Consider the following 23,079-nt stretch of genomic DNA (forward strand, 5'->3'; position numbering starts at 1 on the left):
GGCTGTACATATGTGTACAAAAATGCAATTATAAAACGGTCTCTTTTTAAAATAGGGGTACCTTATATGGTTTAATGTACACATCATTAAATTTTATTGCATTGGCGAAACGATTGCTGAGAGATCGGCCACATAATAATTTAAAGTATGTTTGCCTCGGAACATTCACAGGATGTTTTAGAAGCTACTTTTGGAAACTTAGTAAGTATTACATTTACAAAGTTTCTATTATATATATATATATAAACATTTTATTTATATTTCATCATTTAGAGAAATACCATGAGACGCAACACCAATCCAAATATTTCACAAATTGGCTATGGTGTAACAGCAATATCACAACGGAAGGCAGTTAAACAAATCAAAGGTGGTAACACCACTTTTGGGACAAAGAATGTTTGGACATCTGTCTGTAATGAACCTCTATTGAAAAGGTATTGTATTTATTGTTTTTGTTGGATGATACTTATAAGAGTAATGTCTTTAATTTAAAACAGGTTAAACCAAACCAGCCACAATGAGCCTGCTTCTGGTACAGGTGATACCCCCCCCCCTTTGAGGGGCTAATACCCAAACATTTGTTTGGGGGGGACTGGGACACCACTTTTTATATTAGATAAAAACTAATTCTAATTCTAGACTTTCCTGTTATAAAAGTATTACTTACTTACATAAAACTTAACAGGATCAATTAAGTATGCTGCAGATCTCTTACTTTAAAGATTCTCATCTAATAATACTTAGCGGTTACCATGTGAAGTGCCCATAATGAATGAAAAGACAGATGTGGGGGTTCTTTCCTACACTAATCCCTTCTATTGTTTACACTGTTTTCCTACACTTTGAATTTCTTTTTTTCTGTTGCCTTAAGTTTCAATTAGGTTTCTTAAATAAAAATGTCAAAACTTAAAATGAACTGGTGTACAAATTATATTTGCAAAGTTTACAACAAACACATATACAGTGATTATTAACAAGCAACAGCCTTTTAGCTCGGGGTGCTTGAGATACCCGATCTGACCTGCTGCTCTACCCAAATTTATCACTTCTCGAGGTTTTTTTTGTTAAAGCAGGACAGAGGCGCTTCCCGAGATCCAAATTTAGGTCAAAGAGCACACAAGTATTTATAGAAACAACAGTGCATAACAGCAATAAATATAACACATTAACAAAATTTTAGAAACAAAATCTACATGGAGGCACCTTCTGGGACACTATGTATATAAACACACAAAACAGAATTAGGTATTTTTGCACATCTGTTTCAGATCACTCCTAATCCCCTTTGATATACAAGAACGTACAGAGCGCTTGTTCCTAAACATGCATTTAGCCAAGTTGTGACCTAAAAGTTTTAAGAATAAGTGGAGCATGAAGTTTATGACCTGAATAAGGGCATCATAGTCTTGTTCCCATTTATTAAATAAAGAATCCACAAAAGCATGATATTCCTGATCCCTTTTTACAAAATCTATAACATGTGACAAATTGATATTATCTGGTTGCTTGGATGTCTCTACCTCATACAACATAAAAACTTTATTCATGCAGAAACAAATTTATAACTTGGCTCATCTTGACAGAATGTTGAAAGAATGATTTGGTGATGGGTTTTGTAATGTTGTATGGCCTTTTTAATTAAGAATCCACTAATATATTCAAGTATTTCTGAAATATAATTATTTATTAAACTCACAGCTCCGAAAACAAATGAAAATTTTAGAGTTTTATATACATACCTAGATCACGTTCGCCTATGTTCTCGATATTGTAACCAGCAGCATTGGTATGTTGTGCGTTTTTGTTTTTTTGGTTTGCGATTGCATCCAGAATTTTTATTAAAATTTGAGCAGCCAAGTGTTGTAGCATTCCTAGATTTTCATCTGCATTCATACAAAGCTTGTTATACTCCATGTACAATTTTTCACAATTCTGATGCTGTTTGTAGTTTCCAACTAAATCTTTGATGGTTTTGTATGACTGCTGTGGCATTGAATAATACTTTTCTGGAATTACAATACCTATAGAAGTGGATGCTGTAAGGGCTGCCTGGTATATCAATCTTATTTCGTCGTCTGTAGTATCAACTTTGTTGTGACTCTCTTTGTGAATGGTTAAATCGTATGGATCATAAAATGAAGCACTACAATTTTCACAGGTGAATGTGACACGAACTTGCTCAAGCTCAAGCAACGCTTCTCTGACTTCCTTTAAATTGCTGCACATTATGAAATTTAAATTTCCTGTTATATTCTATGTATCTGTTTGAGAATATTTGCTTAATATTTAATGTAAGCCATTTGACACATTGAAGCAACGTAAATAAATTCCAGTCTGCAGAATATATAAGATATTGTTCAAAACTAAAAGTTTGCGCATACACGTGCGACGTGTCATACTCTGCAGACTGGACTGATTTAATGCGTTCGATCTGTTTATACCAGATCCAGTCAAGCGTGAAGCGTCTGAAACTGGTTTTTCGTTGATAATTCAAACAAAGTACTATATTATAACGTGAAACTTTCAAATATAAAGAAAAATATTGATATTAACGTAAATTGTTTCTTTTTAAATAATAATATTTCGGAAATTAGCAGTTAAAGTGCAAAAATCACTTGTCACGTGACCTTAGTTTCCTATCTATATGTTTAGATATCTATGGTCACACACTGTGGTGTTGTTGCATGATCGATGGGGACGAAACGAAGTGAAAGCAAAATCATCATGATGTTCTTTGGAGTGTATTTTCGCCCCTAATAGCTTAATGTGGATTTTTACGTCCGCTATTTAAAGGCAGCTATGCAATTTTGTACTTGGTAAACTCTGTGCAATAGTTTAATGCTACGTATCGTAGATATAATTTATTCTTTGACGTCGCTTCTTTTAGCCTTAGCAAATTCAAACCTACCGAACAGTTGCCGTATGAATATACGATGTGGGAAACGCGTTTGCATCGGGTAATACTCTTCGATTTAACTGAGAATAATATGAATTAAACCGTATGTTTTTAAAAAATTACTCTACGTGGCGTTTAATATTTTGTTCTTATTCATAAGTGTATCTGCAATGTTTTTGCTATTAAAAAGTCAAAGTTTAAGATTTCTATACCACAAGATAACCGCTTGATTTACTGAAAACAACTAATCATTCATTCCTTGGAGATTTTCTTAAGTTTGTGGTTTGTGTATTTATTTTGTTCTTTCGATAGGTTTTACTGTTTAGTTTTATATTAGGACTGGCTGTTTTGGAAATTAACATTTTAACATACTGTAGGCTATAGTTTTTCGGTATATTAGGCATCGCCGTTGATAGCGTTTTCTTAAATTAACGACAAAAAATAGCGTTTTCTTAAATTAACGACAAGCTTTTTTATTAGAAACTATTTGAAAGCTGCAAACTTTTAGTTGTAGACAAGCATACTATTAACTTCTAGTTGATTGTGTTTTTCCTTGCGTTGCTAGTTTGCTAATAAAGGCAATATATGCATCATTAAATATTCAATTTTCTGTGTGCAGAAGCTACTTTTAATATTTTTAGTCTTGCATCTTGTGCTATTTAAATTTGGCTTCAAAATGAATATGCTTGGAATTAAAGACGGGGAGTACACCTCAACAATTTATAAGAAAATTCGAGATGGGAATTACGCAAGTGCCATTGAAATCCTCAACATGGAATTGCAAAAACAGCCACAGTTACGAGCAACCATTTCCCTGCTTGCTTATTGCTATTACCATAGTCAGGACTTTATAAATGCTGCTGAGTATTACAACCAACTTACCCAACTTTGTCCTGAGGTGGATGATTATAAATTGTATTATGTCATGTCTTTGTACAAAGGGGGTGACTTTCAAACAGCAATGAAAGCTTCATTTGGTATTGAGAATCCTGCTTATTATTCTAAGGTGCAAAAAATTCAAGCTGCAATAAAGTACATGGAAGAAGACTATGCTGGAGCCAAAAGCTTGGTGGAACAGACTGCTGATGAAGATGACTCAGATAACATAGTTAACATGGGATGTCTATTGTACAAGGAGAACCAGTTTGAAAAGGCTTGCAAAAAGTTTCAGCAAGCAATCCAAGTGTCGGGATACAAAGCTTCCCTGTCATACAACATGGCCCTGTGCTTTTACCGTCAAAAGCAGTATGCGCCAGCTCTTAAGCATATTGCTGATGTTATTGAAAAGGGAATTAGAGAACATCCGGAATTAAGTGTTGGCATGACTACAGAGGGTATTGATGTAAGAAGTGTCGGAAACACAGTTCTTTTGAAAGAAACTGCACTGGTTGAAGCATTTAATTTAAAAGCAGCCATTGAGTATCAATTGAAGAACTATGAAGCAGCAGGGGAGGCACTGACAGACATGCCTCCTAGATCTGAGGAAGAACTGGACCCTTACACGCTACACAATGTAGCACTGATGAACATGTCAACAAAGGCAACAGAAGGTTTTGAAAAGCTGCAGTTTCTACTACAACAGAGTTCTTTTCCATCTGAAACATTCAGTAACCTGTTGCTGTTGTATTTGAAACATGATTACCTTGACTTGGCTGCTGATGTTTTAGCTGAATACAGTGATTACACTTTTAAGTATCTTTCTCCCTACATGTATGAATTCATTGATGCAGTGATCACCAAACAGACCGCACCAGAGGAGGCATTTAGAAAGCTGGATGAGATGGCCAGTCGTCACATTGACACTCTGCGAAAACTCACTAAACAAGTGCAGGAAGCTAGAGATTTGCATGATGAAGCTTCGGTCAAAAAGGCAGTCAATGAATATGATGAAGCAATTGAGCAATACATCCCTGTGTTGATGCAGCAAGCCAAGATCTACTGGGATAGAGAGAATTATGCAGCTGTTGAAAGAATCTTCCGGAAATCAGTGGAGTTCTGCAACGAGCATGAAGCATGGAGGTTGAATGTGGCTCATGTGCTTTTCATGCAAGATAACAAGTTCAAAGAAGCAGTTGGGTTTTACGAACCAATTGTGAAAAAGCATTACGATAGTATTCTAGATGTGGAAGCAGTGGTGCTTGCTAATCTGTGTGTCTCCTACATTATGACCAGCCAAAATGAAGAGGCTGAAGATCTCATGAGGAAAATAGAAAAAGAGGAAGAGCAGATGTCGTATGATGATCCTGATCGTAAAGTCTTCCACCTGTGCACAGTCAACATTGTCATTGGGACATTATACTGCGCCAAGACCAACTTCGATTTTGGAATTTCACGCGTGATAAAAAGCTTGGAGCCTTACAACCGTAAGCTTGGCGTTGACACGTGGTTTTACGCTAAGCGTTGCATACTTTCACTGCTGGAAGCGCTCGGAAAGCAGATGCTAATCCTACGTGATGCTGCCATTCACGACGTGGTACAGTTCCTGGAGCACTGCGAACTGCATGGACGCGATATTGTTGCCTCGAACGCGCCGCCGTCATTCGGAGACGCACCGAAAGTCCCTGACGGCAAAAACACAGTCTCGTATGAGGCGAGGCTCTTGAAAGCGGTGTTTATGGAGTATATGGGCTGGCCTTGAGTTTTACTTAAAAAAGGTTGCGAACTTTACTGTGTTCCATTTGGTGTTATCGTTCAAGCCACCGTTCTCTGTACAGATTAGATTTTCTTTCATTACAGTGATATAACGTCTATGTAAACTTCGTATATTATTGAACATCTTGTTCGTGATCTCAGCTTCCACTAGACATTTATTTTAGTTTTACAAATATTATTATATGATAAACGCCGCTACACGAATTACGCACTCGTACTTTCAGCAAAAGAAACGAAATCCAAAATGATCCGATACTTATATATACAGCATGTGATCAATCGTTCGTGCAGTTACCCTCTTTTTAGACGCGTTTTCGGCATATACGTTTATTAAAAATATTACATTTGCTATATACTTGTACCGAGAGTCCCATAGTTTATATGATGGCGTATTTACTACATACCAGAGTCGATGCAGTATCATACGCAGAGGTAAGTTTAACGAACAGTTTCTATGGTAGATGATTATGTATTTATTTTATTATCTAGATTAGCTATCAGCTCTATAATTTATTTGTAAGACCATATAACCAGAATACTATGATATAACATAGTCTTACGTACGTTCAGTGTGCTGCATATAGTGGCATAAGTTTGCCTTTTAAGCACCCGGTATAAATAAGAAGTTCTACGGGTGCTCATTAGGTTAAACGAACAGTTATAATTTGCACGTCTTTTAATACCACGTGTTACATTGCGATTACTGTTACTTTACTAGGTTTAAAGCAAGCCCCGAAAACAAATATCTGGATCATATTGTATTATAAAACATTTGTATTATAAAATATATATGGTCCATATCAAAGAAATTAAGATTGGTTTTAATCTCTCTGGTCCATACTGTTTTGTGAATTAGCTCGGGTTAAAATATGTTCAGATCGCATCCGCTTGGTGACGTACGTAGTACGCACGCGTGTTTAAAAAGAAAGAAGGTGAATGTGTTTATGTGACGAAAACAAGTTATAAAGGTTGCAGGTTTGTTGTGAAACACTTGGGTATGTAATGTAATGTAACGTATAAATAATTAAAATACGTAGGAAACTAAGACAGAAAGAATCGTTTGTTTCAAGAAACTGGTGATTCAGATGTGATAGATTGATACAGGCTATGTACAGTTTCGATGGCGAGTAAAATCCCTGTTTGTACGCTAACGCTGAAACAGTTTATGCGAAGACAAGAAGTACTTACTCTTTATCGAGACATTTTACGCACAGTTTACAAGCTAGATAATAAAACAGATCGTATTTATTTTCTCACATGGACAAAAGAGGAATTTACGAAATACAAAACGTTAACGGACGACGAAGTTACACGATTTCACATTAACAGGGGGAAAACTACATTAAAAAACTTTACTAAGTCTATGAATTTGAGCCAATAGACTTGCTTAGATTATATAAGATGTCCGTGGACAAAGTTAAAATGCGTTCGGAAACAAGAAGACGAAGATTGCTTGAAAATAAAGGAAATAGGATGAAGAGGATACTCGGAGATGAAATGATCACCGCTTCCAAAGAAGAAGAGAGCAGCCTAAATGAAAATGATAATTTATCTCCTACAAAAACAGAGTCTGATTCTTCTGTTCTGGATTATCAGAGTATAATACACAGAATTAAGGAAGAAAATGATAATAAACCTATTGTAGCAGAAGAATCACAGCATGAAATTATGAATAATTGTAAACACACTAACTGTGTTACCCCTACTTTAACTACAGAGCCCACAGTAGTGTCCAACAAGCAAGATGTTCAAATCGATAATTTTAAAACACAAGCAAGCCTGCTTTGTTTAGCATCTGGGGTGTTTGTGTGTCTGTGTTTTCTTGTCTTAAAACCCCAAAATATTTCTTTTCCTTTTGGTTACTTTATAACAGAAGTCATTATTGCAATGCTCTATCCAAACTGTTTTGCATTTCGTGGGAATTTTTTTTCAGCGTTGGTCACAATTTTATTAAAACGAATAAGTTTTTCTGAAGAAACTGCAGCTAGGCTTAACCAGTTGCTTAGCTGTGCACAAATATGTACGCTTCACTTCTGCCTATATTGCTTTGGATTTTTTGTAACACACAGGTTTTTGATTGATATGAATGTAATGTAAAGTCCTAGTTGTGCCGTATTAACAATTTGTGTTTTATTAAGAGACTCTGTTTAAAACATCAAAATACTTTTTCAAAATTTAACATTGTTATCATTTTATGAAACATATTTACATGTTCAAATAAACTGTTTTGGTCAATTTATATATGAATTGTACAACGTATAAAAATACAACTAAAACTGTTACCTTATATTACTGTCAATAACCACACCTTCCCTAAAAATATAAGAGTCATATTATGCTCAAATTATTCAGAAATTTATAGTAATTGTTCAGTTTGTTTGTCGATATTTATGCATATTATTGTTATTTTGCTTTCAGGTTTTATTTAAGGGCGAAAATGTCGCAAAGTGCATTCACATGCATTACGTGTCATGTGGCATTTGTCGATGCCGACATGCAAAGGACGCATTATAAGTGTGATTGGCATCGTTATAATTTAAAACGTAAAGTAGTGGCTTTGCCTCCTGTCTCCAGAGAGAGTTTTAACGAAAAAGTTGCAGCTCAAAAAGCTCAGGTAAGAAGTTTAGTGGAGAATGTACCATGTACTATATATATTTGTTTTGTTAGAAATTTGTTTTAGCATTTATTGTATTGACACCATTTTATTAATCTGACTAGTATAGCCTACTCTTAGTGGGTATAGGCCTTCTGAATTTAAAAAACAAATCTTTGGTGGCCTGGCCAAAATGTAGTTACACTCATAGTCCATTAATGATAAGTCTGGTTAATGCAGTAAATTATGGATCTGCCTAAATATAAAGACTCATAAAACAGCATGTTACGCAAAGCACCCATTGAACATCTACGTTAGTGGCCTACTTTTACAATTCTTACAACATTTACAGGTTGCTACAAACAAATCAAAGGAAAACATTGTTGGCTTCTCATGTAAAGTTTGTTCAAGAAAATTCAATTCGTTTAATTCTTACAACAATCACTTAAAGTCAAAGAAGCACCAGGAAGCTGAAAGCAAAGAGATTGAAATTTTAAAGAAAAAGTTACAGAAAGATAAAGGTATTTATTGGAAGCACTCTATCTGATAAAATGAAATATTAATAGTTTTTTTATAGGTAGTTTTTAATGATAAGCCTGATGTTAAGTTTATTTTTTAAACCTTTATGCATATTACTTCTACAGTTTTAAAACTGTAAAGCAAGAAACAAAATAAACAGTTTGTGTTTGAACTAGAAGACCTTTGTTTTTGGTAGTCCTACCAGTTTCTCAGTTTGGTGTCAAGGTTTAAATCACATTCGATATTAGTGTTTCAGTGTATTTGCACTACTTAATTTCTCTAGTTAATTGACTTGTGCTTGTTGTGTTCACAGAACTTTCACATGAAGAAGAGTCAGAGGAACAGATTGCGTTTAACAAAGCAGTGATTGATGCACGAAATAAATTACAACAACCTGATATCATTAGTTCCGCAGAACCGAAACCAACTAAGAAGTAAGTCTCATACGTATAAGTGCCAACCATTTTAAAATGCAGGATATTTTACGCGCATTCTTCTAAAACAAATTTGGTTTTAACGTTGATTGATTAATGCAGTGCAGATATGCTGAGTTATTATATCTAATTTTTTACTTTTAATTAAAAAATTGCACAAAGAAACACTGGACTGGTCACCCTAATTTACTGACGTTGCGATTCATTACTTTTCAAAAAGCAAATTCATAACAAACTAAAAGTAGTTAAAAAAAGTCATGCTGATTGCTGACTTACCTTTTAGTCACTTTTTTCATTTTTAATATTAATTGGTCTTCACGTGCAACAATATTGCAATAGCATGTCAGCCGGGGCCCAGCTCAATTTTTAGTTGTGCGTAAAAAATGAGACAAGCTAAGTTTAGTTGTGGTAAAAAAAGGACAAGTGAATTTTATATTCTGAAGTGCTATTTTTTATTTGAATGAATATTTTTATTCTCACTCAGATTCAACAAAGATGACAACCCACGGCTCCGATGGTACAGGAAACAAGTAAAAGCAATTGAGGAGAATGATAGAAACAAAGAAGAAGAGGAGGATGAGGAATGTGATGAGGAGTGGGAGGATTTGAGCGATGATGACACAATAGGTGAATTGACAAGCTTCATGATGTCTTTGTTTTAATTGTTTACACTTACAACTGTAGCTTCATGCAAGGTAAAAGTATTCACCTTAGCACAGTTGCTGGCTTGTAGACAAGAGGATATGAATTTGAGGCTTAATGCTGTCACCATTAGGGGCAAAACTTAATTACGGCAATTTCTCCAACCCTTAATAAATGGTTCAAATTGTCAGCCATATGGAAGCAAAATCCTAAAAGTAAAGTCCCCTACGTTCTACCAACTTACATAGGTGGTATCTTGTAAGCAGGCATAAGTAGAAAAAAGAATGTCCATGTTATAGAGACTGTTGATGCCCAACCACGCGAAGATAAATAACTTACATAACATTCATAAACTTTATAAGAATTTAAAAAAATATTCAAGCAACACCTTCATCATATAAAACATCTTTATTAGAAGGAGATGACTCAGAACAGGGCGATACCGAATCTCAAACTGAATCCACATGCACGGATACCTCATCTCTGGCTGGGGTTTTCGCCAGGTAAGACATTTTTAATTTTTTTTATTTTAGTGTGTTAATTAATTATGTAATTTGTCTTATGACTTGTGTTGCAACAAAAATATATTCTCATATAGATATTTCTGCCATAAACAACCAAAAAATGGCAGAATTTTTGACACATTTTAATAAATTATTACAAGTTAACATCTATCACACTTAAATTATGTTGCTCCCAAAAACTCTTGTTTTAAAATCATTGTTTCTACCAAACCGCAAAAATGGATGAACTTTTCAACACATTTTAGTTGGTGTATCTTAAATCATATTTTTTTACTTAACCAATCAGATACATTTCTTTCATCTTTCAGTGTGAAGTTAGATTCAGACGCAGATGTGGAATCTCTTGCATCGCAAGGAAATCGGACCCAGAAATTAATCGGATCTACAGAGTGTTTGTTTTGCTGCAGAAAATCAACCAACGTTGAAAACAATGTCACTCACATGTCGCGTGCTCATGGATTTTTTGTACCAGAGCTTCAATACCTTACCAACCTAGAAGGACTCCTCAGTTACTTAGGCATGTGGTTTGTATATATGTTTTTTGGTTAAAAAGTATGGAAACTGAACCTATTTGTTGTTTTTTTTACTATTGGAATAGTTTTTAGACCAACACTAATTTCATGTAGGCACCTAAAAATGACAGCTTTATACTGTTGCTGGCTGTGTGATTAAATTTTATTGTAATTTGTTTTTTATTTAAGAAAACAAAGAGTATTACCTCATTTGAGCGAGTTGTTTACCGTAATACGTACATTGAGTGTAATAATTGCAACAACATAATTAAAATTATGACATAACATGTTTACTTCATTATTGTTTTGCGATGTAACAATCAATAAGCTTATTTTTATATGTACCTATGCTATACCACTCTTTGGGTAAAAGTAATTGTCAGTTTAAAATATAACAGCAAATTTTTTATGTCTTTAATTCCACAATGTCACTTTGTATGCTATATCTACAAAGACTACAACTACAATTTGTGCATTAGTGTGGGATCAATAATAGGGAAATTCCATTTCAGCACATTTATTAAAGTACTAAATAAATGTTTCAAAGTTTACAGAGACAGTTAATTCAAGATAAATTTAAACGAATAAATAACACTCCTGAATACAAATAAATAAATAAACACAACAAGCTGGTGACGTGCAATTAACTTGCCACGCCTGAACGGACGCATAACATTACGACATCATATACTATAATGTGACGAATATAAACACATTATCATTTCACAACTATAGAGAACATCAATGGCTGAGCATAATCTCCTCATTGGGTGTTAAGATTTATCTGTAGCTAGTTTACACCATAGTAAAAGACTAGTATTTAGCATTTCAAATGTCTGTGTTCTTCCTCCAGGTGAAAAGGTGGGTGTGGGCAACGTGTGCTTATGGTGCAACGAACGTGGCCATGCATTCTACTCACTACAAGCTGTGCAAACACATATGAGGGACAAGGGACACATGAAAATGCTCTCTGATGGTGATGCTTCACTAGAATATGCAGATTTTTATGACTTTAGGTAAAAAAATAGCCACAAAAACAAAAAAATGTACACATTACATATTAATTATTTTTTTCCAAATTTTACCACTTTTGTGCAAAAAGGTAAATTTGGAAATTTGATGTTTTTTAACAAAACTCTTCTGTGATTGTACAAAAGTATAAAATACATAGTAAAATATATATATAATGCATAAAAGTAAAAAGTAAGTTGTTTCACTCCAGCTCAAGTTATCCGGACTTTAATCCTGATGTTGAGGAAGATGAAGAGCTCCCTCAAGTGGCCAGTGATGCAGATGAAGAAGATTCTGAGCTCGTGCTGCCCTCTGGTGCTAGGATTGGCCATAGAAGTTTATTAAGGTTGGAAAACTACTTGAAGTATTGAAAATTTGTCAAAATTATCAAAATCTGAATATATTCACAATGTTTTTTTTAACAAACTGCAGCGAAAAACAGTTACAAATTGCCTTAAATTGACCGCAAAAAAACTGAATATTTTTTATTCTATAAAAAACTTTTGTTATGACTTTAATGTTTTTATACATGTTCAGATACTACCGACAAAACTTCCCACCAGTTGAGCGAGTGAAACAGAATAGAGGAAGGATTGATCGACTTATGCACCAGTATCGTGCCATTGGATGGAAGGGTGGTGCAGGTGAGAAACCCACAATCTAGTTTGATATTTTATATAAAAAAGCCTAATTTTAAACAAAACAAAGGCGTTTTTATACAAATGTTTTGCATTATAGTTTTAAAGAAAATATTGTTATATCCTTTATTATCTAACATAAAAGCAGCTGGACAGCAAGCATGGGTGAAGAAAGACCTTGTTTGTTGTGTAGTTGGTGTTGGGTAAATTTCTTAAAATTAGGCTATTTTCTTATTTTTTTTTATATTTCTAATAAGTTCCAGCACCTCAGTGGTTAGGAACTTGCATTGTTACCGAAGGTGGATGGGCGTACAGAAGCTAGATGTTTTTTGGCAAGATGCTTAACAGACATTGTTCTGCCCATTGGTCACTAAATGGTTTTATCACCCTGGGTGTTTGGATAATGGGCAAACTCTGACCCAAATACCAAGTCTGTGACATGTCAACTTGTAGGACCTTACCAACATAAAGAATATTCAATAGAATATTTTTAGTCATTTGATTAATATCAATGGAACTTCTATCTACAGGCATGGTTGCACTGCGAAAAATGGACAAGGACATGAAGTTTGTGCAACGAATGAAGTCCAAGTTCCAGCAAAAGCTTTCAAGCAACAACAACAAGACAATGATGAAGCATTTGCGACCACAGGTTGTCTTCTAAGCACATGCCTACCAGCTAAGGGGTTGGGGATACAGGTGTGCTGTGGTTATTGTGCCAATGTCATTTACAAGTGCAAATAAAACATACATAGTGTATATTTTTGCCTTTTTTGAACGTGTTAGCCGTGCTGTATTGGTGCTTTTATAGTTAGAATATTGTTTCTATTGGAATTTAACTCCTGTATAGAACCAGGGTGTTCTCAAAATGAGTACTGTAGCACACATGGTGCTCTCAAACAGCTTTGGTGTGCCACAAACCGATTTAGAGTATTTAAATGCCTAATGGCCTCAAATAGTTTGATTGCTCCTACATTTGTTGAAAGTCAATTTCTATGTGTATATGCTAAAGGTGTAATGGCAAAAATACAGTTCAGAAAAGTTTTTTTTGCTGGAAATTACATACAGAGTTTACTGTTGTATCAGATGTAAGACAACTATGGTTCATTGTACAACACTTACTGAAGAGGTTGAAGCTATTATCTCTGAATTCTCTTGGTTAAAACAAAAGTGGCTGTGGTCCAAAACTTTTACAGATTATATAATAGTTTGTTACAAAGCCTCAGAAGTTTTAAAAAATAACATATTTAATGAAAATATTGCCAGGAGTTTATTTTAGATGGATAATACTCAACAATACAGATTTTATGGACAACAACTATGAAGACATAAACAATGTAATACAGCTCTGTTCTTACAATGTGATGAATGATGATGTATGAATAGAAAACAGTTAGCTTAAGAGCCAAAAAGGCGTTTAATTGATGGAAAGAGGGTTGAAGCTACAATATTTAAAATAGGTACAAGCCACTTTACAGATGTCTCTAACTTTTCAAAAACCTGTATACTGATGCTGGACATCCAACTAAGTTGATTAACATCACACGGTTTGTTTAGATACAGTTTTTATATCACACACTTACTCCCCACTATAACAATCTGTTCATACTGTACCTGAAGACCAATCCTATGATACAATCAAGAAAAACTGCCCTACTTGTTAGATAAACGTGTATGTAGGTATTTACAATACTCTTTTTGGTTAATGTTGTATTTCTACACAAAGCAATGCAAACTTGATTAGGCAATACATATATATAGGTCGTTGGCACAAGTTATATTGGTAGATAGTACATTTGAAATACTGCAGTCAGTACATGAAAACACACTGGTTTCGCACAATACTAACACTTGACGCAATTTGAAGACACACTGGCCTTACAGAATTGCACTTTGTAATATTGACATGGTAGTAAATGAATAGGGTGGGAAAGAAAAAGGCACTAGACTACAACACATTGCAATGTACAAAAATATTAGTTTGATGTAATTATATGAAGCAATAAATGTTATACTAATTGTCCTATTAGCATAGGCTGTACAAATGTTAAAGGACACACTCACAAAGTTAGTATTTTGCAAACAAAAGGTAATGTTTTGTGATTAGAAAACATATAACTGCAATATATTCGAAATAGGCATGTCTCATAAATGGTTATGGAATGTAGTCAATACGTGGGTTACAATTTAAAATTAAAATCTTGTTTTTTTTGCTTATATTATTCTACAAATGGGCAAATTAGAAAGGCTTCATTTGCAACACAAACTACATCAGGAAAAGGTTTTGCTACATTGATTTTAACACTACATTTACACACTACTATTAGTCTATGAACTTTTTTGAATATTTTTATTATTTTTTTTTCTACACTGAGATCTATTACTAGTTACAGGTTGCTGACTGTATGGTGCAAGTCGAAGATGGGGTAGGGGGATTTCCAGTAAGACATCGGGTACCTCTGACAGTGTTAATGTACGAGGTGCCAAGGAAATCTCTCCACGTACAACTTGTTTCCACTTTCAAAAGACAATGGGTTGAGTCCTGTGTTTAAAATTTACATTTTTTACCATTTTATGGGATTTTGACTATTTGAAAAGAAATTAGGCATAAAACATCCTAATTTCTTAAAGACTGTACACAGTTTTATTAATATTTTATTAATTAAAACAGATAATGTTATCTACAAAATTATATGTATGTAACTTGCTTTATCCTCAGGTGGCTGGAAAACGCCAGTTGGTATAACACAGATGCTCCATTTCATACACCTTGTGACAGCTTACTAGTTACCATTATGACACAAATGCCCACAATGGTAGCAGTCATCAGCCTTTTTTTCACACACTATTTTTAAACTTTGTATGTTATATTATATATTAGGAAATAAATTTTATAAGTTTTTAACAGTTGCATACCTTAAACATGAGGTCTTTACCATTATTGTACTCAGAGCTAGAGAAAATTTGAAATGTTCCTGCTGTGTTCTGGAAAAGGAAAAAAAAAAGAATGAAATTTTTCTAGATAAATCATTAGTGACCACTAGGTTTAGTGACAACCAATTGCCTTTAATTGTTTTGCCCAAGTAAACATACTTCAACATTGTAACAACCAATGTAAGCCTTCAATTCATAACCTATTGGTAAGAGGCAAACGCACTAACCACTGTGCCAGACACTTATTTAAGTATAAAGAAGCATGACTATCAGATGGAATACCCCATAAAATGTTACCTGTAAGCTATTAAGCAAATTCCAGACTTTTTCATAATACACAAAACTGTTCTGTGATGATAGCATCACAGCATGGGATGGCACCTAAATAACAGAAAATTTAGTATTCATGTAACCAAATATTTGATGCAATACAGCAGGCATTAGACTTGAAACTTTTAGGTTTTTAATGTAAGAAATATGGTAAGCCTATTTTTTTACATCCACACTTAAACGACTGTTTTAAACCAAAACGTTGTTACTTTGGTTGCAATTCCTAGTAGATTAACATGTAGGACAAAGCACATAAAAATGAATTATAGTGATAATAAAATTAACTATAAATATTTAACCATTTTATTTTTATAAATATTTAACCATTTTATATATATTTTATTTTTACCCTAGCCAAGTAGCAGTTTATATAATTCGCTACGGGCTGAACGGAACCATCAGGGCATGCCAATTGGTAACTATCGTTTCCCAATACAGTTGTATGCTTGACAAAGGCAATATCACCGCCAGCATTCAGGCACCTGTAAATGTATTTGTTAGAGGCACCAAACCTGGGGTGGCAAGGCAATCAAGGGATCCCTGGTGTGGCAACTAAAACTAAACATAGCTTGTTTAGGGTGTCATTAAAATACACGCGAACAGTGTCTTTAAAATGCAAGCGAACAACCACATTAGAACATGACAGGTGTTACTAAACATGCAAATTGTTTTATACTAATGAATCTCCTAACCCCATAACCCCTTTCATGCATACAATATAAATATAACCCCATATTTTAGAGACACCGCTTGTTTACAAAATTTAACCGCCAACACTTCTTTTGGAATTTACAAAGTGTGGCGCCCATGGCAACCACCTACTGCTTTATTTATGAGTACTTTGCAAGATAGATATTTTACCAAAACTTGTATGAAACATAAACACACAAAACTCAGTGACATTTGATGTATAATATTAATGTAACACAAAAACAGATTCTGTTACAGAAAAGGCTAAAAACGCCATTAAACAATTTGTGTACAACTTCTTTAAAAAAACAGGTTCTGAGTTAATTATTTTTTTACCTTATAGCTCCAGCATATCCACTGTATGGATCTAAGCTAGCATCACACTTGTTTGCCCCTGTACCCCCACATATCTGGCACAACTTATTGCCTACAGCGCCTGGGAAAGCTGCACTTGCACCTGGTGCACAACTCGAATCGAAAAAGTTGGATAAAGCTTCTGCCACACTGCATCCACTGCTGTTTAGTGACACAATTTCTGGTGTATAAAAAGATGTGATGTAAAAACAAAATAACTTTGTACAGTGTATATTTGTGATTATACTAAGTACAGGCTACGGCCTGCAGGCAAAATCAGGTGTACAAATATTTTAGTTGTGTTTAGCCAGATCTGATTGTAAAGCAATGTCCAATGCATTTCCTTACCCTGTTTTTGCTACCTAACAAACATGGCATTTCACTTGTACATATTGTATTTATATTACCAATAAAAGCAAAATTTTAAATGTAAAACAAAGCTTGACCATCTCTGGTTCTACATATGCTGTAACCAAGTAGTATAATACACTGGTAATGAAAATACCTATAAAAAATAAACAATTTATTTTCAATTAGGAGAATAAAACATTGGGTGAAAGGAGTTTAAAAACCTCTGAATTAAGATGTGTGTTTGGAGAGAAGCAAACTTACGATTATCAATGAGAAATCCAACAGGTACATTCCAACCAGCCGTGCGTTGGTATCCTGTGTGACAAGATTTCTTGCCCTGGAGTGCAGGCCTGGTAAGTCGGGTGGATGTGTCACTTGCTTTGATAACAGCAACTGCATAGTAGGATGCCCCAGCAGCTGAAAGACAAAGTATACACCTTCATTGTAAAACTTCTTCGATATGCATACCAACATGTTTTATTAAATAGTTAGATGTCTTTTACAGGTCGTTACGACGACACTATGCAATTTAATGTTAGAAGAGCTGTTTTATAAAACAAGTGTAATATGCCTGGCAACAAAAGTTTATGTATCTCATGTTACAGTATAATACTTTAATAGTTTACATGGGAGTGACTATATTAAAAACAAGTGCAAATATAGTACTTTAAAACGAGATGACGCAACTACTGACATTTAGTGGTTGGCTATTGACTTTACCGTTTATTATTTAATCAAGTAAAATTAAAGTCATCAGTTAATTTCACCTCATCAAAGCTAATAAAATAAGGCGTTGACAGTTAGGGTTAAAAAAAATGTCCTCGTAATTATGCAGTAGGGTACATATCATTTACAAAACTCTGATATTTACTAAATTGAAAAATGAAACATGCCCAAGGACACATACGGCTACAACGGTAACAGCAACGGGGCTTAAACCTGTTACCTCTGAGGATCTGAGTTACAAGCAGGCGTGCTGACCACTTTGCCACAGTGCTGGAACTAATAGTAACTTACATCCACCATAGAATTCGGCAGCCACTGGTTGCAAATCATAGTCTCTTCCCATAGTGTATATATGACCACTGTCCATTGTTATCGCGTCTGCAGCTCCTAATGATATTAATCGTGCACAGTTTGCAACCGATGTCCCTAAAAAATTAATGTTGGGTTTTAAAATATTTTTAAAAATAGAATATGATTTATAAATGATTTATTTTTTGAAAAATAATGTAAAAGATTTTTTTTTAAATAGGACAAATTCTTATATTAAAATAAACAACACAAAGTTCAAACCTCGAACACAGGAAACAACTAGAACTGATTGAATACGGCGTGCTTGAGTGGCAACTGCTGTGCATTTTGTCATTTCATCATCTGATATTACACACCACCTTAGAGCACTTTCTGTGAATAAACAAATGCAGTTAAGTATTGTTTTTAAATAATTATAATTTAGGTTAAAGCTTGAAGTTATTAGGGTAACATATTGGAGTTATTAGGGTAACATATTAAGGCACCTGGGTGTTGGGGTAACGAATTAATTCTAGCTTAAATAGAAGTTCCCTAACTTGTCTACTGTATGACCTCACCCATACAAAATAGAACGGGGGAAAGAAACAAAGAATATAATATGATTAATTGCATTACATGCATTGACAGCCTAGTTTATTTACAGGTGTGGAGGACAACTACTTAATGTCTTAGTATATAATTGTTAAATGTCATACTTGCTTGGCTTTGGTATTGTGGTAGGAGGCAAGTTCCAGTGACCGAAGTTGACTGTGTTGTTTGGCATTGTAGGGAAAGCTGTGAGTTAAGATAGCTGGATCCTAAATAGGTCTGAAAATAAATGAATGTGTTGTTGTTTACTAGAAGAGAGAGTCATGCAAGTTTCAGTCTGAAACTAACATGATTCTAAAATAGGGTGATTGATGGGCACAGAGCATGATCTTGGCCACTTTAAAATATATCAAGTTACTGCAAATTGTATATATGTGCAGTTGTGTAGAATGTGCAGGGGAACACTATAATCTAGCTGTATAACCTGTATATACACAGACAGTCACAGACCACAATTTCTATGCTTGAGCTTTCAGGCATATAATCTTTCAGTACTGTGCTTGGGCAAGCGTGAAATATGAAGCACTTGAGTGGAAATGCCAAGCTTACATTAGGCTCAGCAGGAGGCATAAGTCTGTTTGCTTTACATTTTGGGGAATGTTATATTTGCGTAGCGGCTTTATTGGAATACTACTGAACTTTTATACTCACATTCATTGTTTATTCTAAATATTTTAACAAATTCCTATTTAAAATGTTCAATGTGGTTTTGAAACATCACCTATATTTTAACCTGACTAAACGTTGGTGACTTTTCAGCCTCAATATACTACCTCAAAAAACATAGCGTTACTGACTTTACTAGATATGGCAAGCACTTACATCAGAGTTGCAGCTAAAATTGAGTGGCATCAGTAACTTGGTGGAACTTTTAAATAGAAGGTCTTTGCTTGCACCTCCAAACAACTTGAATGTTTCACCAGAATGAGGTCCAAACTTTAGCTGAAATTAAAATCATATTTTTAAAAGGAATGTCTATATTTATGCATAGGCATTTTCTAATCATTATCTAAAAGGGATAGTTCTCAAGGCAATAGTTCCTTGGGAAGCCTTGCCATGAGTGTGATTTGCACTCTTTTGGGTAATAAAAAACATGTTTAACTAACACAACCCCATTTTACTACTGTTGATATTTTAAACTTTCTTAATCTCTTGTGAGCTGCACTCATCCATTCCTGTTTTAAGTTAGGGGAATTTCACTCTTCAATTTAAAATCACTCAATGGCCTAAACCCCTAAACTCTAAAGGGCTTCATAAATTGGCCATTATTAAGGCCACAGAAAGTACACATCAATTGAGGACTGAGGTTCATGGAACAAAAGCTTTAATGACCAAACACATAGAATACTCACCTGTGCCAAGTACATGGTTTCAACAATACGATCAATGACTGCAGCTGTTGCTTGTTTAGAGACAACTACTGCATGTGAAGGTACCTTACCTAAGTTGCACTGACTATAAGCAGAAACTGGTGCACGGGTACCATCACTACAAAGAAGTTCAAAATCCTGCATCAAAATTAAAACATTCAAGATCATTGGAATGACTTTTTTATTTGGATACTTACAGCTGACCTCAAGTTTTGTGCCCATGAATCTGTGTTTGAACCGTCAGTATTGGAAAACACTGTTGTGTGTTTGATAAAAGCTACATTTCCCCCTTCAACAAGACACCTGTATAAAAACACAGTGTAACATATTTTGCAGGTATTAGTTACTCCTACATACAAATGTACCAAAAGAAGCCTATGCTGTAATTAATAAGCAAAAGGATCCCCATGCATATACCATTTACTGTTCAGTGAATGCTCTAGTTGATATGCTAAAGTTTGTGTTATGACAATATCACAAGCCTACCTAAATGCACCAGTATAGCCACAGTACGGATCTGAGCCGCAAGTGCACGTGCTACATTTTTTACAAAGTTTGGAGCTGGTTGGTGCACCTGGTGCACAACTTTGTGAAAACAAATTCGTAACAGCTTGCTGAATGTTGCAACCATTTGAGCTCACGGTTAGGATTCCTGTAAATGTTTAACTTTATAAAAGGGTTAGGGTTTTTTCAAGGTGGAGTTATGCAAAAAACTTTGGCTGCTTGGGTAAAATTTCAACTCTTGCCTAAATCAAAGCTTCCTTGGTCGTAGGATCTCATCAATATAGAAAAGAATGCAAAACAGTTTTAATATAATTATAAAATTGGCAATTTTGCTGGGCGTACATAATAATGCTAACACAACTTACCCTTATCCTTTAAAACACCCATCGGGACATTCCATCCTGCAGTTTTACCAAGGCCAGTGTGACAGGATATCTTTCCTTGAAGTCCAGGTTTTGTTAGGAATGTGGTTGAGTCCGATTTTTTTACCACTGCCACTGCCCAGTACGTTGCGTCACCTACAAATTTAGTATAAAACAATCGCCACAGTCTGAGTTGCCCTGCCCCAAAGGACATATATACCCTTAAACGACATTTTAAAATATTTAACTTCAAAACTTATTTTGTAATAAGCTATGCAACATGAATCTGTCAAGTACATAGAACAAAATAAAGTTAAAATGAAAATAATACCCTCTCCATAATCTTCAGCCAGAATTGGTTTTAAATCTGCACGATTATCTACGAGATGGCCCCCATCTATGGTCAGGACATCAGCCTGGTTATTTTTCACCATTTTAATGCAAATATTGGTGCTTTTACCAGCCGCACAATTCACTATTGCATTGAATTGGGCAGATTGAAAAGCAGCGGACATCTGGGTGCATTTACTCTGTTCGGCGTCATTTACAGTGCACCATGTTATAGATGCTGCAACAAATAGTTGAGGCTATTAAAAGGATTTAGTTGTTTTAAAATTATATAGCCTACTTATAAATTGAGACCCATTTGAAAAATATACACTACAAAAAGTCAAAAACGCATGTGCATATAGTGTCAATATTTTGTCCTTTTATATCAAATGAAATAAGATTGTTTTCCATACCTGGCTGTGGTCGATTGTCGTTTTGTTGGTTCGCTACAACGGCGAGCGCGATAATCAGAGCAACCATAGTGACGGTCGCTATCACTGCCCATATTAAAATGCACCTTCCTGCTTTGCTGCCTCGTGGACTACCGCTATTCTGCAATGCGTATTTCAATTGTAACATGCAGCATAACTCTGTTTATATGTTAGCAAAACGTAGGGTTATTAATAAACGAAGGCAACAGGAATTCCACAAACTCCCGCCGAGAGAAATTCGATCGTCCAAAATACGTTAGGCCCGCGGGCATTTAAATTGAAACATTACATATAGTATAGTTAATTAAATAACAAATCACAAAAACGCTAATGTTAATAGAACAACACCAACACCTACCATATCACTGAAACCGATATCTTGACCCATTTTTAAGTCCGAACAGAGCAAGTCTGGAGTCTTGTCGCAACGCTGGTTAGTAACAAAACTTGAGCATGCCGCGAAAGAATGAACTGACCGTTCAAAAAGCGCGAGACGTGACGGATTCGAAACAGAAAATGGCCGAGGCCAGAAATGGGAAAAACCTAACCCAAAGCGAAAGTTTCGCTCTGAATTAAACGATGACGAGACACATTATTTAATTTTGTCTGTGTGGCGTGAAGGGGCATATTTTAAAACTCGATATAATTACCAAAAGTAAAGTACAATACCAAACACGTGGTGGTCTTGCAGAAGCACAACGACGTGTTGTTCGATTACTTTATTTATCGAGAAACCGGATACACCAGTAAGACAAATCAGTCTGATATCGTGCAACGAGTTTCCGTTTTCTAAGACGTGTTTTGAATTTTCATTTCAAAAACAACAGCTTTCCTTGCACGTTTGGCATTAAACATGATTTTTTACTTCTTCGATGATTGAGTGTCTGTTGGCATTGGACCATGTGCTCGTATACTGCACGACTGCATGTAACCAGAGCCATAGAAATACCGAGTAGTCCAACCCATTGTTACGTAAAAGACAAATTGAACGGCAATTTGGGTCCAAAATAACACAGTAGGTATAGGGAAAATGCATGTTTTTCGGTAAATTAGAGAAAAACTTAAGTCTAAAAACAAATTTAAAGGTTGAAAAGTGTAAAAAACAAGTGTTATTTGTTTTCTGTATCAAAAAAAGTCAAAAAATGGAATTAGAAGCGGTTGATTTGTGACATTTTAGTCATTTAATGGGGGTAAATTTATATGTTTTTTCAAAAAAATGTTTGGTAATGTAAATAGAAGCTGTTTTACGCCTTTCCACAAAAGGAAATCACAAATAAAACTCAACAAGTTCGTTTAAATTCATTGCGAAAGTCACCGCTTTTGCTCTATTTTGAACACACAAAGACGGCAGTTGGACTACTCGGTGTTTTTACGAC

The 23,079-nt window shown here is 34.9% G+C and overlaps 4 protein-coding genes and 1 long non-coding RNA gene across 6 annotated transcripts; 3 read left to right on the plus strand and 2 right to left on the minus strand.

The window, feature by feature from the left end:
- Positions 1–18: 18 nt before the first annotated feature.
- Positions 19–915, plus strand: LOC149733440 (uncharacterized). Its single transcript, XR_016385351.1, has 3 exons — positions 19–201; positions 274–437; positions 689–915. It is a non-coding gene; the product is annotated as an uncharacterized LOC149733440 (long non-coding RNA).
- A 489-nt stretch (positions 916–1,404) lies between these two features.
- LOC149733441 (uncharacterized) lies at positions 1,405–2,373 on the minus strand. The gene is made up of 2 exons (XM_089881482.1): positions 1,743–2,373; positions 1,405–1,671 (listed from the first exon to the last, which is right to left on the minus strand). The coding sequence occupies exons 1-2, from the start codon at positions 2,227–2,229 to the stop codon at positions 1,547–1,549; spliced, it is 612 nt and encodes a 203-aa protein (XP_089737608.1). The 5' UTR covers positions 2,230–2,373; the 3' UTR covers positions 1,405–1,546.
- A 1,116-nt stretch (positions 2,374–3,489) lies between these two features.
- On the plus strand, positions 3,490–5,910 carry LOC149733442 (intraflagellar transport protein 70A-like). Its single transcript, XM_089881469.1, has one exon. It carries the CDS (start codon positions 3,576–3,578, stop codon positions 5,535–5,537), a length of 1,962 nt encoding a protein of 653 aa, XP_089737595.1. The 5' UTR covers positions 3,490–3,575; the 3' UTR covers positions 5,538–5,910.
- Positions 5,911–7,894: 1,984 nt separating this feature from the next.
- LOC149733443 (cytoplasmic 60S subunit biogenesis factor ZNF622-like) lies at positions 7,895–13,183 on the plus strand. 2 transcript variants are annotated; one of them, XM_089881471.1, is made up of 10 exons: positions 7,895–8,165; positions 8,497–8,665; positions 8,977–9,097; positions 9,582–9,724; positions 10,158–10,242; positions 10,572–10,780; positions 11,629–11,791; positions 11,998–12,132; positions 12,324–12,430; positions 12,955–13,183. In XM_089881471.1, exons 1-10 carry the CDS (start codon positions 7,989–7,991, stop codon positions 13,086–13,088), a joined length of 1,443 nt encoding a protein of 480 aa, XP_089737597.1. In that variant the 5' UTR covers positions 7,895–7,988; the 3' UTR covers positions 13,089–13,183. The 2 variants fall into 2 exon arrangements, with proteins under 2 accessions (XP_089737597.1, XP_089737596.1); XM_089881470.1 differs by having other exon boundaries at positions 7,914–8,165; positions 10,155–10,242.
- A 934-nt stretch (positions 13,184–14,117) lies between these two features.
- Positions 14,118–22,222, minus strand: LOC149733444 (melanotransferrin-like). The gene is made up of 17 exons (XM_089881464.1): positions 22,062–22,222; positions 21,686–21,824; positions 21,274–21,510; positions 20,946–21,098; positions 20,563–20,728; positions 20,274–20,379; positions 20,059–20,214; positions 19,529–19,648; positions 18,814–18,925; positions 18,380–18,490; positions 18,101–18,235; positions 17,345–17,500; positions 16,715–16,913; positions 16,038–16,170; positions 15,656–15,739; positions 15,341–15,409; positions 14,118–14,966 (listed from the first exon to the last, which is right to left on the minus strand). The coding sequence occupies exons 1-17, from the start codon at positions 22,089–22,091 to the stop codon at positions 14,808–14,810; spliced, it is 2,265 nt and encodes a 754-aa protein (XP_089737590.1). The 5' UTR covers positions 22,092–22,222; the 3' UTR covers positions 14,118–14,807.
- Between the last annotated feature and the right edge of the window lie 857 nt (positions 22,223–23,079).

This window comes from Ciona robusta, chromosome 7 (assembly GCF_009617815.1).
Source record: "Ciona robusta chromosome 7, ASM961781v2".
NCBI classification, from domain to species: Eukaryota; Metazoa; Chordata; class Ascidiacea; order Phlebobranchia; family Cionidae; genus Ciona; species Ciona robusta.

What these genes read in the sequence shown, in the direction of transcription:
- LOC149733441 (XM_089881482.1), bottom strand. Translation starts at nt 2,229, where the DNA reads ATGTGCAGCAATTTAAAGGAAGTCAGAGAAGCGTTGCTTGAGCTTGAG. An exon ending in CATAGGCGAACGTGATCTAG is followed by an intron (nt 1,672 to 1,742) that starts GTATGTATATAA and finishes ATTATATTTCAG; the next exon opens with AAATACTTGAATATATTAGT.
- LOC149733442 (XM_089881469.1), top strand. Translation starts at nt 3,576, where the DNA reads ATGAATATGCTTGGAATTAAAGACGGGGAGTACACCTCAACAATTTAT.
- LOC149733443 (XM_089881470.1), top strand. Translation starts at nt 7,989, where the DNA reads ATGTCGCAAAGTGCATTCACATGCATTACGTGTCATGTGGCATTTGTC. An exon ending in AAAGTTACAGAAAGATAAAG is followed by an intron (nt 8,666 to 8,976) that starts GTATTTATTGGA and finishes TTGTGTTCACAG; the next exon opens with AACTTTCACATGAAGAAGAG. An exon ending in GAACCGAAACCAACTAAGAA is followed by an intron (nt 9,098 to 9,581) that starts GTAAGTCTCATA and finishes ATTCTCACTCAG; the next exon opens with ATTCAACAAAGATGACAACC.
- LOC149733444 (XM_089881464.1), bottom strand. Translation starts at nt 22,091, where the DNA reads ATGGGTCAAGATATCGGTTTCAGTGATATG. An exon ending in GGCTGAAGATTATGGAGAGG is followed by an intron (nt 21,099 to 21,273) that starts GTATTATTTTCA and finishes CTAAATTTGTAG; the next exon opens with GTGACGCAACGTACTGGGCA. An exon ending in GTAAAGACCTCATGTTTAAG is followed by an intron (nt 14,967 to 15,340) that starts GTATGCAACTGT and finishes TTTTAAACACAG; the next exon opens with GACTCAACCCATTGTCTTTT.